This window comes from Tenrec ecaudatus, chromosome 4 (genome assembly GCF_050624435.1).
Source record: "Tenrec ecaudatus isolate mTenEca1 chromosome 4, mTenEca1.hap1, whole genome shotgun sequence".
Classification (NCBI taxonomy): Eukaryota; Metazoa; Chordata; class Mammalia; order Afrosoricida; family Tenrecidae; genus Tenrec; species Tenrec ecaudatus.
In genome coordinates, this window is record NC_134533.1 from 67795085 (window position 1) to 67811350 (window position 16266).

Sequence of the window (16266 nt, forward strand, 5' to 3'; positions counted from 1 at the left end):
TGATTCTAACTAATAAGTAGATAAACCATAAGTGTATCAGTTGGAATCAATACTTCAATTGTAAGCATAGTATAAATGATCTTCCTTATACCTAATCCACGCAGCAGTGACACAGGAAAGGGCAATTTCTAATAGATCCTTCCCTTACAGCTAACGCTAGAGATCCATGCCATCTTTGCTAGAGCCCCCTAGTCTAGTTCTATGATCTTGGCCTCATCACAGTGGTCAGACACATCAAAGCTGTGGTATACCAAATAGTGAGAACAAAAAAAAAACTTTTAAAATCATCTTTATTGTGACCTAGAAATATTCTGAGTTTGGCTCGGTTATTCTAACCAGGCTCCCTTCTTTATCAATCAATCGTGACAGTCCCCAGTGCTGCTTCCCGCCCTTTCATTCTCGAATAATGCCATGAAAGGGTAGGTGGAACCACTCTCTGTACAAGCATTAGCAAATTTCAGAGAACCAAGTTTATTTTCTCCCTGTGAAAAGAGAAGGCAAAAAATAAAATGAGTTCACTCCAAGTACAATGTCCTGCCCACATCCCTTCCTTCCCACAAGCACAGACCATATAGATCTTGGATTCTTTGTATATCTTCAAGACTGAGGTGGAAGGTGAGAGGGTCCTGGTACTCATAGGTTGGATACATTATGGAGTTTGGATTCCCAGAATGGTACAGACCCAGAGCATGACCTAGCTCATGAGTAGCAACCAGGAACAGATTGACTCCTGAAAGGGTACATACAAAAAAAGAAAATAAAAATAAAAGGACTATTAATAGGAAAGGAAGAAATGAGTATAAAATAAAGGAAAAAGCAGGAATGGAGGAAATAACAAATGTAGGGCAAGAAAAGGCAGACCAGGAAGGGAAAGGATCATTCTCTCATGAAGTCGCTAGGGAGTTTGAATCATCACCTTGGAGCTAACAGCTTGATGCTTACATAGAGAGACTCTGAAAGTGAGGAAGTGGCATGGAGATAGTTGAGAAAGAGATTAATGGAAGCAAGAAGATGAGAAAAGAGAAAAGCAAAATATGAGAATATGTTCGTTATAATTGTCTGTTTTCATAAATGACTCTACATCACTCCAATCACGCAGATTAATTTACTCCTCAGCAAATTATTTCCACTTTAACCTGGATGCTGAATCCTCTCATCCTCCCTCTTTGAACTATGCAGTCCTGCTAAAAGACCATCTATCACAGCTGATAATTACCAGGGAATTCTTGTCCTCCAGTCAGGCAGGATTTTTACCTTTGTACGAAGATGACCAGTATTCATCCTTGTCAAAGTGGATTACACCCGGACGTGTGGAGTACGGGAGAAAGGCATGGCCTAAGACACCACCTGGTCCATCAAAAGGTAAACCATCTCCATGATCTGTGAAGGACAGGGAGTTAGAGTCACAATGACAGCGAGGGGACAGGAACAGGGATGATCGTAACTAACTCTCAGCACTTGAGGGCACTGTGCTTGATCTGGGAACTATGTGGGATAGGAGATGGGTGACAGCACTATCTATACAAAGAAATGATTGAAAGTAACGATAGTAAAGGACTTATTGAAAATAATCAAACCAAAAGGACAAATGAACAGTCACAGCAACCAAGAAGAAGATATGTAAGGATGGGAAGGGGATCGCAGGTGTCCAACAGTACAGATCTTTGGGAGCAGGCAGTCTTGTTCTCCCACAAAGAAGCAGGTGTGTTTCAACCTCTACTCTTAAGGTGAGCAGCCCAGTATCTCACCATAGTGTGGGGCAAATATCTAGCTACTTCAGTTAGACCCCAAATACCCTTTCCGAAGTGTAGAGGAAAGGAGGAAAGAAAATTTGAACTCTACGGATTCTTATAAAAAATATGATTCACGTCAAATAGTATTTCAACAACCCGAGGGCTACACAGTTTACCTGTGGCAAGGAAATTGGCAATTGTTCCTCTTTCACCGTATCCACAATGGCAGTGCACACACTTTGCAACTTAGCAGCCCCCAAAGCTAATTTTTTTCCCTGTATGATAGATGGGTTGATTCCCATAAGAGCGTTGACTAAGTTTTCCCCTTCTTCCTTCCTTCCTTCCTTCCTTCCTTCCTTCCTTCCTTCCTTCCTTCCTTCCTTCCTTCCTTCTTCTCTCCCTTCCTTCTTTCCTTTCCTTCCCTTCCCTTTTCTTCATTTTTTTTAAGAAACATAACTGTGTGGGCTGAGTCTTTGTTAAAGGAGAGAGCATGTTACCCTTGAACATGAAACAGTGTTCCCGTTCCCTTGGCAGTTCTTACCCAAAGTCCAGAAAGACATCCTGATGTTTGCATCTTGATTCTCCACTTCCTCAAAGACCAAGGGAGTCACACTGCTCCAGATGGAAACTGCTGCCCGCACGATACCTTTGACTGTGGATCTCTTCAAGCCATATGGGTAGTTGATAATCCTGCACAAAGGAATATTTAAATGGAATAGCTCACAGTTAGAGGGATTATTCTAACTCTAAAATGGAGCTACCAAACTTTTAGTCAAGTCACATAAATTCTTAGACCTATTTTCTTTTCTTGTATAAAAATTGAGTCATTACCAAACAAACTGAAGTACGTAAACAGGAATGAAACTTTCTATGCACATATTTATAAAAAATGAACAAGAAAACTACTGCCACTGAGTCCGTTCTGATCCATTGTGACCCTGTAGGCCAGAACAGAACTGCTCTGTAAGGTTTCTCCAATTAGAAATCCCTACAATAGCACACATTCTCATCTCTTTCCTCTCCTGGAGGAACTGTGGGATATGGGTTTGAGTCACTGGCTCTGTTGTTAGTAGTGCAATCCTTATCCCACTTTGCCATCTTATTCTTTGTAAAGCTTGAGAACCACTGTCTTACAGCATAATTGTGACAAATGTACTGTGTGTGTATGGCGTGGGAGGTGCGGACTGTCAAGTTAAATTAAACGTATATCATGCTATATCACTTAATATTGCTTGCTTTTTAAAATCTATTTTCTAATATGTCTTAGAACCCTAATAGAGTAAAATAGAGAGACAGAGAAATGATCTAAAAGCATATCTTAAGTATGTACAGCCACCACTTGCCTGTCAGGTTGTCTTACTGTGGTAGCTTGTGCATTGCTGTGGTGCTGGAACCTATTTTACTGGTACTTCCAATACCAGCAGGGTCATCTGCAATGAACAGGTGTCAGCAGAACCTCCAGACTAAGCACACACCATGAAGAAGGAACAGACTATCCACTTCTGAGGAATTAGCCACAAAAAATTGTGGACAGCACTGAAATATTGTCAGATACTGAAAAACTGAGGAATAGATGCAGAATATTGTCAGATACTGAAAAACTGAGGAATAGATGCAGAATATTGTCAGAGGCAATGCCAGAAGGCAAGTTCTTTGATAGGAAGATACTCAAATATGAGTGAGTGAGAAATTATTTCTCAAGTAAAGCCTATGATAATATCATAGAGGAAGTAAAGCTTTCAGGAATAAATATTTGGGGACCTTCGTTTGCTGTTGAAGCATGACTCAAAATGAGACCAAACAGCTGAAAAATATACTAATAATCAGAACTTGGGATGTATGAAGTATGAATATAGGAAAGTAGGAAGTCATAAAAAATGAAATGGAACTCAAGAAGATATCTATTCTAGGCATTAATGGATTTAAATGGGCTCATGCAGGCCATTTTGAATCAGAAAATCTTATGATTTACTATACTGGGAATAGCACAATCAAGAGGAATGGTGTCACATTCTTTGTTTAAAAGGATATTTCAGTATCTATCTTGAAGTACAATGCTATTTGTGTTAGGAATATATCTATTCCATTTAAACAAATCTAATCACTACAACCATTATTCAAATTTGTGCACCAATCACTAAAGTCAGTGATTAAGAAATTGAAGAATTTTACCAATATTTTCTGTCTGAAATTGATCTAACATTCAATTAAAATACATAGAAAATTATGGACCACTGAAATACAAAAGTTGGAAATGAAAAGGAAGGAAGAGTAGTTGGAAAACACAGTATAGGTGATAGAAATGAAGCTGGAGATTGCAAGAAAGAGTTTTGCAAGACCAAATGGCAAATGCAAATGGCAACTATACCCATGGACTTCTCCAGATGAAATATAGAGAAATCAAGTTGATTACATCTGTACAAAGAGATGATGGAGAAGTTCAATATCAGGAGTTAAAAGCAGGCCTGGGGCTAACTACGGAGCAGACTAACAATTGCTCCTATCTAAATTCTGGTTGAGCTGAAGAAAATTTCAACAAGTTCATAAGAGCCAAAATACAAGCTTGAGTATGTCTCATGTGAGTTTCAAAAATATCTCGAGAAGATTTTCTGCACAAAACATTAATGAAAGAAGACCTGATGGGCTGTGGGAAGACATCAAGAATATCATTCATGAAAAAAGCAAATCATGATTAAATAAAGGAAAGAGAATAAAGAAAAGTGGGAGTCAGAAAGACTCTGACACTTGCACTTAATTTTGAGTAGCTGAGGACAATGGGAAAAAATGAAATAACATAATGAGATACTATACAGAGAGTTCAAAGAGCAGATCAAGACCAAGTAAAATATTAAATGAAATGGGCAAAGACCTACAGTTAGAAAAACAAATGGAAGAGCACCTGTAGTGTAGCATATCTTAAACTGGAATAAATCAAGAATAAATTGAAGCCTGGAATCACAATATTGAAAGATTCTATAGGTAAAATATTGAATGATGCAGGAAGCATCAAAAGAAAGTGGAAATATTAAACAGTCACTGTACCAAAAATCTAAACAATATTCCATCATTTTAAGAAGTAGCATATGAGCAAGAACCAATGGTACTGAAGGAAGAAATTCAAGCTGCATTGAGCATTAACCAAAAGCAAGGCTCCAAGAAATGATAGGATAGTATCTGCAATGGTCCAACACGCTGCTAAAGCACGGGAAGCACTCACTTGTCTATGCCAGGAAGTTTGGAAGACAGCTGCTTGGTCAACTGACTGGAGAACCTTAGCTGCACTCATCCAAAGAAGGGTAACCCAATAGAATGTTCAAATTGTAGAACAACATCATTGATATCACATGCCAGTAGAACTTTGCTGAAATTCATTCAACATCAGTTGCAAACATGCATTGACAGGGAGCTTCTAAAGGTTCCGGATGGATTCAGAAGAGGACGTGTAACAAACGATATCATTCCTCATGTCAGATGGTTCTTGACTGAAAGCAGAGAATATGAGAAAGCTGTCTAATTGTGTTTCGTTGAATATGAAAAGTCATTCAATTTGGGTAGATAATAAACTATGCTTAGTGTTGAAAAGAAAGGAACTTCCAGACTGCTCCATTGTGTTCATGTGGAAGGATCCAGAGGCAGTTGTGCAAACAGAACAAGGGAATGCCACATGGGGTAGAGTCAGGAAAGGTGTGGGTCAGTGTTGGATGCTCTCACTGTATTTATTCAATCTGTGTGCTGAGCAAATAAACAGAGAAGCTAGTTTCAATGAAGAAGAATGCCGCATCAGGATCGGGGGAAGGCTTAATAACAACCTATGATATGCAGATGACACAACCTAACTTGTTGAAAGTGAGGAGGATTTAAGACTCATAATCAAGAATTGCAGGCTTCAGCTTGGATCACACCCCAATGTCATGAATACCCAAATCCTCACAACTAGACAAGTAGGTACCATCATGATAAATGGAGAAAAGATTGAAGTTATTAAGGAATTTGTCTTCCTTGGATCCACAATCAATGCGATGTAAACAAAGGATACATTGTGTTGGATAAATCTGCTTCACAAGACCTCTTCAAACTATTGAAGAGCAAGGATGCTACTTTGAGGACTAGGGTACACCTGACTCAAACGAGGGTGTTTTCAGTTGTATTATACACATGTGAAAGTTGGGTGTTGAATAAGAAAGACTGAAGAAGAATCGATGCATTTGAATTATGTGCTGGCAAAGAAAATGGAAAATATCATGGACTACCAGAGGGACAAACAAATCTGTCTTGGAAAAAGTAACGCCATAATGCTGCTCATTAAGGCAAAAATGGCAAGGCTTATCTGGAATACTTTGGACGTGCTGTCGGGAGAGACCAGTCCCTGAAGAAGGACATTGTGCTTGGTAAAGTAGGGGGGCAGAAAAAAAGAGGAAGGACCTCAATAAAATGGATGGACACAGTGGCTCCAACAGTATGCTCAAACATAGGAAGTATTGGTAGGATGGCACAGGATCAGGCAGTGGTCTATTCTGTTGTACACAGGGCTGCTATGAGTTGGAACAGATTCGATGAGCCCTAACAGCAAGTACATATACTCCTAGGAAAACATAGATAATGTAATTTAAAAACAGAACACTGGATTCTTAGAAGACTGCAGAGTAAATGTGCAAAATTAGGGTATATTTTTATTATTTGCTACTGTTATTGAGAATGATCACAAGGGAAAAAGATTGCCATGGAAATAGACATTAGCACCATTTTCTAGAGCTTGATTTGAGAAAGAAGGAAAATTTGCAGAATCAGTTTCTCTGAAGTAGATTCGGAGCTTGGGAAAGGCTGGCAGGGAAAACAGAAAACAGTACGGGCAGCCCAAGTAGGCTATTGATGGAGTCCGTGGACATAATTACCCTCAGAGCCCTCCAGATCTTAACAAGTACCTATAGGTCAGAATGTGCTCATTCCATTTGAGACTCTCTGGGAAGACAGAGTACGAAGCCACGTCTGGCACCCCACAGCGGGGCTGGTGAAGCACAGCCAATGTCTGTTTGTCCAGTAGGCCTGTCACGTTCAGACGGAAGAACTGCTGCAGGAACCGTAATTGTTCTCCTTGGGTAAGGAGTGGTGAGTCCTTCTTGGTCATGAAAAATCGATGGAAATAATCCTGGTGTGAGAGACAAGCAAGTGTGACTACTTAGAGGCACAAAATATAAACCACAGTACCCATAGAATCAACAATGAGCGACAAAAATCTTCATCGAGGCCACCAGAGAACATGCTTTGTCTATCTGGCCTTCTTAATCTTCCTATTACCAATCAGGTAATGTCAATCATATCTGATTCTCTATGACATTGGACAGATAGTATTAAACGTATGTGATTGAATAAAAATTCATTAGAAAACTAGGCAAAAATGCTCAATAATCAAAGTATTCAAGTTCCAGATTAGACAACTCTAATGATACAGAGACTAAAGATATGAAATGTGAATTATCCAGAGAAAATGGTCTCTGGACTTTCTGGCTGATTCTCTGCTAGGATAGAATCTGTGAACAATAAAACATAGAATTTAGTGGGTTCTTCTACATCCATTCCATTTAATTCCTTTCCATTGAATATTTGAAGCAGTCTATTGATCACCTTACTCATTTTCCCCAATGATTTCCTTCACAATCTCATCTATTCTTTCTTAAATTCTGATAAAAATATCACTTGCATTTTAGACTTATATCCTGCATGTATATTTGAACTACAGTTGTACTAAAAATGCTAGAAGTGTTCATGTCTTAGTTTAGTCTACCTTACAATTCTTATGAGAGTGCTTAATGTGAATCTGTTCACTGGTTTCTGCATTGCCTACGAAAATGCAGTTAAAAGAAAGATCTGCTTTGTCACTGAGGTTTCCCTGTACTTTTAGAATTGAGAACAAGTAAAAGTAAACATAGTTTGTTTAAAGAACTAACTTGATTTATTTAATAAGATAAAAATTACGTGGGACACAAATGTTTCAAGTTTTGCCTTAATATTCATGAAGTTAAAAGGATGAAAAATATAATTATTAAGGCTCCACAAAGCTAGTATCTAGGGAGAAACGTGCTTCCTTTTAGAAATGGTTTCTGCAATTAAAAAAAATTCAAATTGTAGAAAATTAAGCCAACTAATTGGTAGCAATTTTAGAAACTCCACTCAAATAGACTTCATTGTTAGAATTCTATAACCACTCACCCTTATTGATAGATCACTGATTTAGTGATCCAAGCAGTTCCCCCTACACCTGCCTCAAGGAAATACACCACTCAGGGCCAAATCACTAAGATATCTTTCTAGAAATCATTGTTCCATCCCATAGAGCACTGATTACTCCATAAACCTTCTCTGCACCTGAATCCTATTGGGTTTTCCATGTTATTTTGCCCACACAGGGCCACTAGCCATGCTCAACAAGGTTGTGTATAGCATCATTCTTGAGGCCACCATTTACACAGAAACCGCATTAAATTAAAATTGCACTCTCTGGAATAATTCCAAGCAGTGCCTTTGCATTGTTAAGCCTCAAAGAGGTCTGAGCCGACCAACGCAAGCTCCTCATGGCTAATCATCATGGAAATGGGCAGTCTGATTAAAAACGACACATGAGCACAAGTTCATGCCCCAATTCTCCCAAGACTTGGCAAATCTGCACTGGTGATACATTTTTTTAAAGTAAGGTCTCTTGCAAAGAGGTGGAGCCTTTGGATATGTTGAATCAATTTGGTTGTGATATAGGTTTCAGAGTGTGTCTGAGATAAATGCTCAAGCCCTTATTCAAGTAGTGAGGGGGACACAGAAGATTAAGTCACTTGGTGCTCAGAACTTTAGCTATAAATTGTCTCCGTTCCGTGTTGGGTACACACATTTCAGGTAGAACATTAGTCATTCTCATTAGGTAGCTTCAATATGAAGTGATTGCAAAAATTTTAAATGCTACAGACAAACCACCAAAATCATCTAATACTTATGCCTGTCTAATACAAAAATTCATTTGCCTAGAACAAACCACGACTATCTAATTGACTAGGAAACTATATTGTGCTTTCTTTGTTTTCTGCATATAAATTCTGGATTCTTGTGGCACTTTTGTTATCTGTTAAGCTAGGTGCTTTAAAGCAAATAAGTTACCATTTTTTTCTAGACTAAGTTTTCAGAAACACTAGACTGAATCTCTAACCAGCTACAAAATACATGATTAAAATAAATGATCAGGATTTTTTTTATATTTGGTACTTCAGAGGTTTAGAACAAATTGAAAATTGCATGAGTAATTGAAGACATGTTGCAAACATTTTAAGAAGCTCTATTAGCCAATTTAAATCACTTCTCACCACCTCACAAGCTCACAGATGGGAGCATTCCATCCGTGTTCACCTTATGCCATATGGAAGACGAAGCAAATGGAAGATAAGCTCCTGATGTATGCATAGGCACAATAAAGAGAATGGGTAGTGCCAAGAATACTTTCAGGGACTCAAAAATGTGTTGTTTTTGAAAATCAGAAAAAAAGAATTTTAGATCGGCAAAAACATTTCGCTATGTGTTAGCAATTTATTTCTTTCCCTACCAGCATCGTCTCACACACACACACACACACACACACACACACACACACACACACACACACACACGCAAAGGAATGCCCAGACTTTGCAAAAGTCCGAATGAAGTAATACATGCCTGATGAGAACACCTACCTTAACAAATTCCCATCCTTTCAGGTCTGTAGTTGGTGGCACTGGGAGGGCCAGGCACCAGGGTAGGAAAAGTGTAGCTCTTAAGATGGCAAGCAGCATTGCAAATGCTCACTCTTTACCCTGCACAAATATGTGTACCTAACAGTAATCATTCATCTTTTATAGCCATGCCAGAAACACTCAGTGACTCCGGCTGCTAGATGTCCCTCTCTCTGGGTCAGTGAATGGCATCATTACCCATGCAGGGTTGGGGCTGAGGAGCCAGCATGCCAGAGTGATGACAGAACCACAGGTGAATTCTTACTCATGCTGACCTTACACCTGACGAGTCCTCATGACTTCAAGTCAAATTTTTGTTTAAGGAACTACTGAGAAATCTCTGGATAGAAGATATTGTTGTTAAATGTTTGAGGCAAAGAGAAAGAGACAGAGAGAAGACAGATGAATTATTTATTATAGTTTTATCTATAGACTAATGCCCTTGAAAGTCATGTAATAATATGATTTTGCCAAAAGCTAAAGAGAAAATGAAATTGAAGAAAGAAATAGCATCCGCTATTGTAAAGACACAAATTGGAGCATAAAATATCTCAGATGTTACAGAAGAGAGCAATAGCACATTAAAGAGATTGTTGATGCATGTATTTTGGGGAAAACAAAGCATTGAAAATAAATTGAGTCACAGAAATACACTTACAGAAAACAATGTCAGTTCAGGGCCTTTGAAATCAAAATTTTCTGGATTGAATTTACCTTCACTATCTAATTGGTTTTACACTTTAAGAAAGTGATTTAACACCATAAAAATCTGTTTCTTTATCTTTAAGGTGTTTCATTAACATCATATACTAGTAATAAAGATTGCACCTTACCACTGGATCTGGTACACAATAAATGCACATTAATCATTACACTTATTTTATATCACATATAACTTTAAACTATTAAGGGTTCATGGGGGAGGGGGGTGGGGAGGCATGGGGAGGGGAAAAAAAGGAAAATGAGCTGATTCCAGGAACCCAAGTGAGGCGAATTTTGAGAATAACGAGGGCAATGAATGTATAAGGGTACCTTACTCAATTGATGTATGTATGGATTGTGATAAGAGTTGCATGAGCCCCAATAAAATGATTTATTAAAAAAGAATATAATGATTATTATAAATAATATCTCATTATACTGACATGAGAACTGAAGCAAAATAAAAAGACACTAAATTAAAATTAAAAATAAACCATCAAGCATCAGTCCTTATGTAGTGCCCCCTGAGTGCCTCTTTCATGAGGAAGACAGGATCCGTGGAGACAATTCCATGTCTGGCTTTCTAGATGTCCTTCTCCAGTGACTGCACATGGTGTGTCTAGTAAGAGACGTATTTGATTTAGTATATGCCAAAGAACTGGGTACAATTCTCTGTCAGTGCAAGTTACAAACAGCGTTTGCTTATCAAATTCATGTGCTGCAAGGATGCTAAAGTCCTCAGTGGAGCTTACAGACTAAGGTAGATGAGGAAGAAAAGTCTGATAACCCAATTCCCCAAAGCAGCCAATAAAAACCTCCGTGGAGCACAATGGTCCAATGTCAGAGGGAGCATGTACTTTTTCCCATGGATTATGGGGTAGCCATGAGTCAGATGCCATCTAAAATCACCCAACCTGTCCTCCAAAGGGCAGAAGTTTGGGTTCCCTTCTACCTTGTTTCTCCAAATAACTCCAAGGGAATAAAATGACTCTGTGAGTAGGAATCTGGCCATTAGCAGACAGGGCAGGTAGAAGTGGTTGGTCCCTGCTTTTCACTCATTCTAGAACCTCCAGAATTGCCACCCAGCACATCAAACTTTCTTAGAAATGTATTTGAATCAAAATTATATTTTATTTTTGCAGGCACCACTCGTAGCACCTTGCTGCTTCCCACCCTCTTTTTTTCAGTGCCCTTGAGTGAATTTTCATCTCAAAGCAGCCACAGGAGGCCAAGTGGAACTTTCTGCTTAATCTTCACTGGAGTAAACAGTCTGGTCTTTCTTCTGTGGAGACAGTAATGGGGTTACAACTGCCAACCTCTCAGTTAGCAGTGAGGAGCTTAACCATTATTTAGCTGGTTTCCTTCCAAACACTCTCTACATAAGCCAAACACGTTCATCACTCTCTGCTCCGAACAGTTTCCTGCTAGTGCAATTCCATTTTCATGTGGGACTCCTAGAAAGGATCCCAGTCTCATGCTCTGTAGCCCCTATCTTGAAAGACAGGGGAGAATTGATTATGCTTATTGGAACAGCTATGTCTTTTGGTAGGAGACATGATCTAGAGACAGTTTAACTTTGAATATCTCCCAGTCATAAAATACAAAACCTCACATAGATCATCTCATCTACCCTCAAATAAAACATGAATAAATTGCTGTTTAGAAAATATAAATAGTTTTACAGAGATAGCTGAAATGTTAACAATTGTACTCCTACCTGATTAACTGTAAAAAAGATTTTATTAAGTTGGACAAGCTTTTTACCTTTCTTTCTTTCTGTTTTAATTAATCATTATATTGAGAGCTCTTACAGATATTTTAATATTGCATAATTCAAAAGAATCTAGCATAATTATACAATTGCTACTACAATCAGTTTCAGAAAATTTTCTTTCTTGAACTCTTTATATCAGTATCCCTTTACCTCCTCCCTCCCCTGGTTGGGTTTTAGCTAATGTTGGTAGCCAAGGAAAAATTATTTGTACATCCTAGAGACCTAGACGTCTCTTGGATGGACACGTCAGATTTTCCTGTACTCTTGGAAGGCTATAATCAAAGTCAATTTTGACATTGTATGTAAAAGATTGTTTTTCTTTTGGCAGCTCCTTATGTAGAAATATCAGTAAATGAATTTCCCCTCTGTTTAAAGGCCCATTTGGTACACTGTAGACTCACTGAGTAAAGACACTTGTATCTTCAATTTACATTTCCAGAAAATGTGTAGTTTTTGAGAGCTAGAAGACCCCAACCCACCGAACAATTGTCATCAAGTTGATTCCTCCTCATGGTGACTTGTATGAACCCATTATTTACTAAGTAAAAAAAAAATGAAGTAAATGAATCCCAAACCTACCAATAAGAGTGCAAGTAATTTGTACATTCCACTAAAGGTAGGTATGGACATATATTTCAGAACTCTAAATCCAGGACACATGATAAATATATTGAATGTCAAGCATGTTTAATATATTGACACTTACTATCTTGTTTGATTGGCGCAATCATTGTTTTAAAGAACATTTTTGTCTTATAGTCAGAGAAGTGAAGTATTTAATAGAGATTTCCAATATTAAAAATTATATATAGAAGGTATGATTGAAAAGTGTTTTATTCTAAAGACAGAACCTTCAACCCATATTTAGTGAGGCTTCTCTGGCTCTCATAGTACCAATGCCCCTCTGATGGCTCTTCTGGACCTTGACAAAGTGTGCACCTTGACAATGGACAGGTCAGACTTACATGAGCAACCACCTAAACCTGACCAAGCACTCAAATGTGACTTCACTAGGAAAATAAATGAGTGACTTACTAATGAATAAGTTTCAGGTAAGGATAATTATGTACTTGAAGTATGTCAGTATTTCTCAAACTTTGACGTGCATATGTATCACTCAAGGATCTCAAAAAAATACAAATTTAATTCAATAGATCTTGGGAGAGGTTAATATTATATATTTTTAGAAGTTCCCAGGTAATGCCAATACTGCTGGTCTAAGGATCATACATTTTGAAAATATGGGATCTCTAAATTCAACTATAGTGTTTCAAAATTGGATAGAAGTTGTTTTAATTTAATTTTTACATCAGGAAGTATCAGAACCAAAAACTCATCTTTCTTCCCCAACCTTCCCTCAGTATTTGATCTCTGGAGCTAAAAATTTGGCTTGTGTTCAAGACTTTTCCCAGCAGAGTCTGGATTTGTTCCAAATCACTTCTGGGTGAATGATTTTAGAGGCCAAAAATAAACAGAGCTGTTTCACAGCCACAGGAATACATGGCACTGATTCGTTGACTCAGACAGGTAAGCAGACAGGGACAGGAGGTGGGGGCATGCAGTATCTGGGAAAATGGGCGCTTTTGTAGCTCTCCCAGCTCTGCTGGGAAAGTGACTCAACACGTAATTCCTCTTGCGATCAAGGAAATGTTCCCACAATGTAACTCAGCTATGCACACAGAGCAAGAAGAGAACCAGGAGTGGATCACATAACATAAGGGGGACATGAAAGACTGAAAAGAGGAGGCTGTGACAGGCTGCAAAGATTCGCTCAAATCTCCATGGGAGTGGAGAACCATGTACATGAATCTCATCACGAAGCTATTGTATGGTCAGCTGCTAACCCACCGAGACCCCATGCAAAGCGAAACAAACAGTGCCTAGTCCTGAACTCTCTTCATGAAGGCTGATGTACTCAACTCCATTGTGTGACCACTCTGTTTGTGAATGTCGGCAAATCTAGGGGGCTCACCTTCCACAACAGTATTTGGCAATTTTCTTATTGTATTCCTTAGAATTTTCAGTGGTTAATTTTAGAATTCAACTACTAAGCCTTTCGTCCTAACCTTAGTCTAGAAATTCTACTGAAATCTATCCAACTACTAGTGTTTAAATACATGTAGCAATGTTTTCAGCATCATAGAAGATGCAAGTAACCACAAACAATGTGAACATGAAAATGATTTACACCACTCAGTTTACAAGTTATGAATTGCTGTTATTAGAAAGTAGCCAAAAACAAACTCTGGCACTTGATATGAAACAAGCCTTCAATTAGAAAATCTTAATGAATTAATGGATTTGTTAATATATAAAAGGTGAATGAATGGCTAAAAATCTGGATGAACTGACTAAACGTAAATAAAAGACATGTATTTGTCAGGATATCAATTTAAGACTTGAAAACAAAATATGTTTTATGGAATATATACCTGTAATTGAAAGGAATAAGAAATATGCATGTGTTGTGATAAATTTTTGTATATCATTTGTTGGATAAAAACTGAAAAGGAGAACATATGCAATAATTCTATTTCTGCAAAATACAAGCAAATCAAATATATGTGTGCATGTATTTGGGCGAGTTGTGTGTAGAACATAAAACACACTGGGAAACAAAACATATTGGGAACACTACGCAATCAATTTATCATCATAGACTACTTCTGTTTATGGATGTTGGAAGTAAGCCCAGGTAGCCCACTGGATAAAGAGGTCAGTTGTTACATGGGAAGGTCTCCTGTTCAAAACCTAGCTCCTCTGTAGGAGAAAGGTGGATAATCAGTGTGCTTAAGGAATGCAATTCTGGAAAATATATGGAACAATTCTACTCTATTCTTTGGACTTGCTATGATGTACCATCAATTTGATGGCAATGAGTGGTTTTCTAGAGTTGATAGAAGGAGAAATAAGAAAAAGGATGGCATTCACTTTTGCACTGAAATGTCAGTATTCTTTATTTTTTCTAATGAGCAAACACTTAAATATTTCCAGTAACTAGTATCATATATAGATATTGATATTAACATATATTTTAAGAATCCCAAAGTTTGAATGATTCAAGCATTGTTGTTAGGTACTGTCTAATTGGTTCTGTACTTAGCAACCTTGTGTACACTAGAACGAGAAACTGCCTGCCCTGGGCTATCCTCACACTTGCTTTGTTTGAGCCCATTGTTGCAGCTACTGTATCAATCCACCCCATTGAGAGGATTCCTCTTTTTCTCTGCCCTTCTCATTTATCAAGTATGATGTCCTTCTCCAGGGACTGGATTCTCTGGATCACCTGCTCAAATACATGAGATGAAGTCTTATCCCCCTTGATTCTAAGGAGCTATGTACTTCATCCTAGGCAGATGTGTTAGTCTTCCTGGTGGTCTAGGGTACTCCAACATTCTTTGCCAGAATCACAATAGAAATGCATTCTTTTTTTCCCAATATTTATTTATTTTCCAACTTTCACATACATATGCAGTAAGTGAAGTTACCATAATTGGGGGCAGGTAAGCGACAGGCTTACTCTTCATTACTTTAAAGAAGTCACGTGGTGAAGACGGATACAATGCGGGCATCATTTGAATTGTCGATTGCTGCTTCCATGGTTGTGGATCCAAGCAAGATTACTTCGTTGACACTTGTGTCTTTTTCCATTTATCGTGATGTTGGCTATTGGTCCAATTGTAAGGATTTTCATTACATTGAGTTGCAATCCACACGAAAGGCTGTAGTCTTTTATCTTCATCAGCAAATGTTTCAAGTCCTCCTCACTTTCAGCAATCAAGGCTTTGTGTCTACATATTGAAGGTTGTTAAAGGCCTGCCTACACTTCTGCTTTCATGTTTCCATTCATATATCATCTAGCTTTTCAGATTATTTGCTCGGTATACAGATTGAGTAAGTATGGTGAAAGGATACACCCCTGGCAAATATCTTTCCTGATTTTAATCCACACAGTATTCCCTTGTTCTTTGAACATCTGTCTTTTGGTGAATATGCAGGTTTCACAAGAGCAGAGACTTGTGATGGATTTCTCTTTCTAGTCAATATTATCCAGAGTGATCTACATAAAAAAAATCTTTGCTTATTCAATAAAACTCAAGTAAACATCTTTCTGGTATTCTTTGCTTTCAGCCAATTCCCTCTGACATCAGCAATGATATTCCTAGTTCCATGCCTGCTTCTAAAGTGACTTGAATTCCTGAAAGCTCCTTGTAGGTGTACTGCCATACTATTGTTAGATTATCTTCAGTAAATTTTATTTGCATGTGATATTAATGACATTGTGCCATAATGTCCAGATTCTGTTGGA

At 38.1% G+C, this 16266-nt stretch overlaps 1 protein-coding gene across 1 annotated transcript; it reads right to left on the minus strand.

Moving 5' to 3' along the window:
• Window positions 1–291: 291 nt before the first annotated feature.
• MMP26 (matrix metallopeptidase 26) lies at window positions 292–9615 on the minus strand. The gene is made up of 6 exons (XM_075548612.1): window positions 9443–9615; window positions 6656–6879; window positions 2275–2423; window positions 1255–1380; window positions 569–730; window positions 292–482 (listed from the first exon to the last, which is right to left on the minus strand). The coding sequence occupies exons 1-6, from the start codon at window positions 9539–9541 to the stop codon at window positions 472–474; spliced, it is 771 nt and encodes a 256-aa protein (XP_075404727.1). The 5' UTR covers window positions 9542–9615; the 3' UTR covers window positions 292–471.
• Between the last annotated feature and the right edge of the window lie 6651 nt (window positions 9616–16266).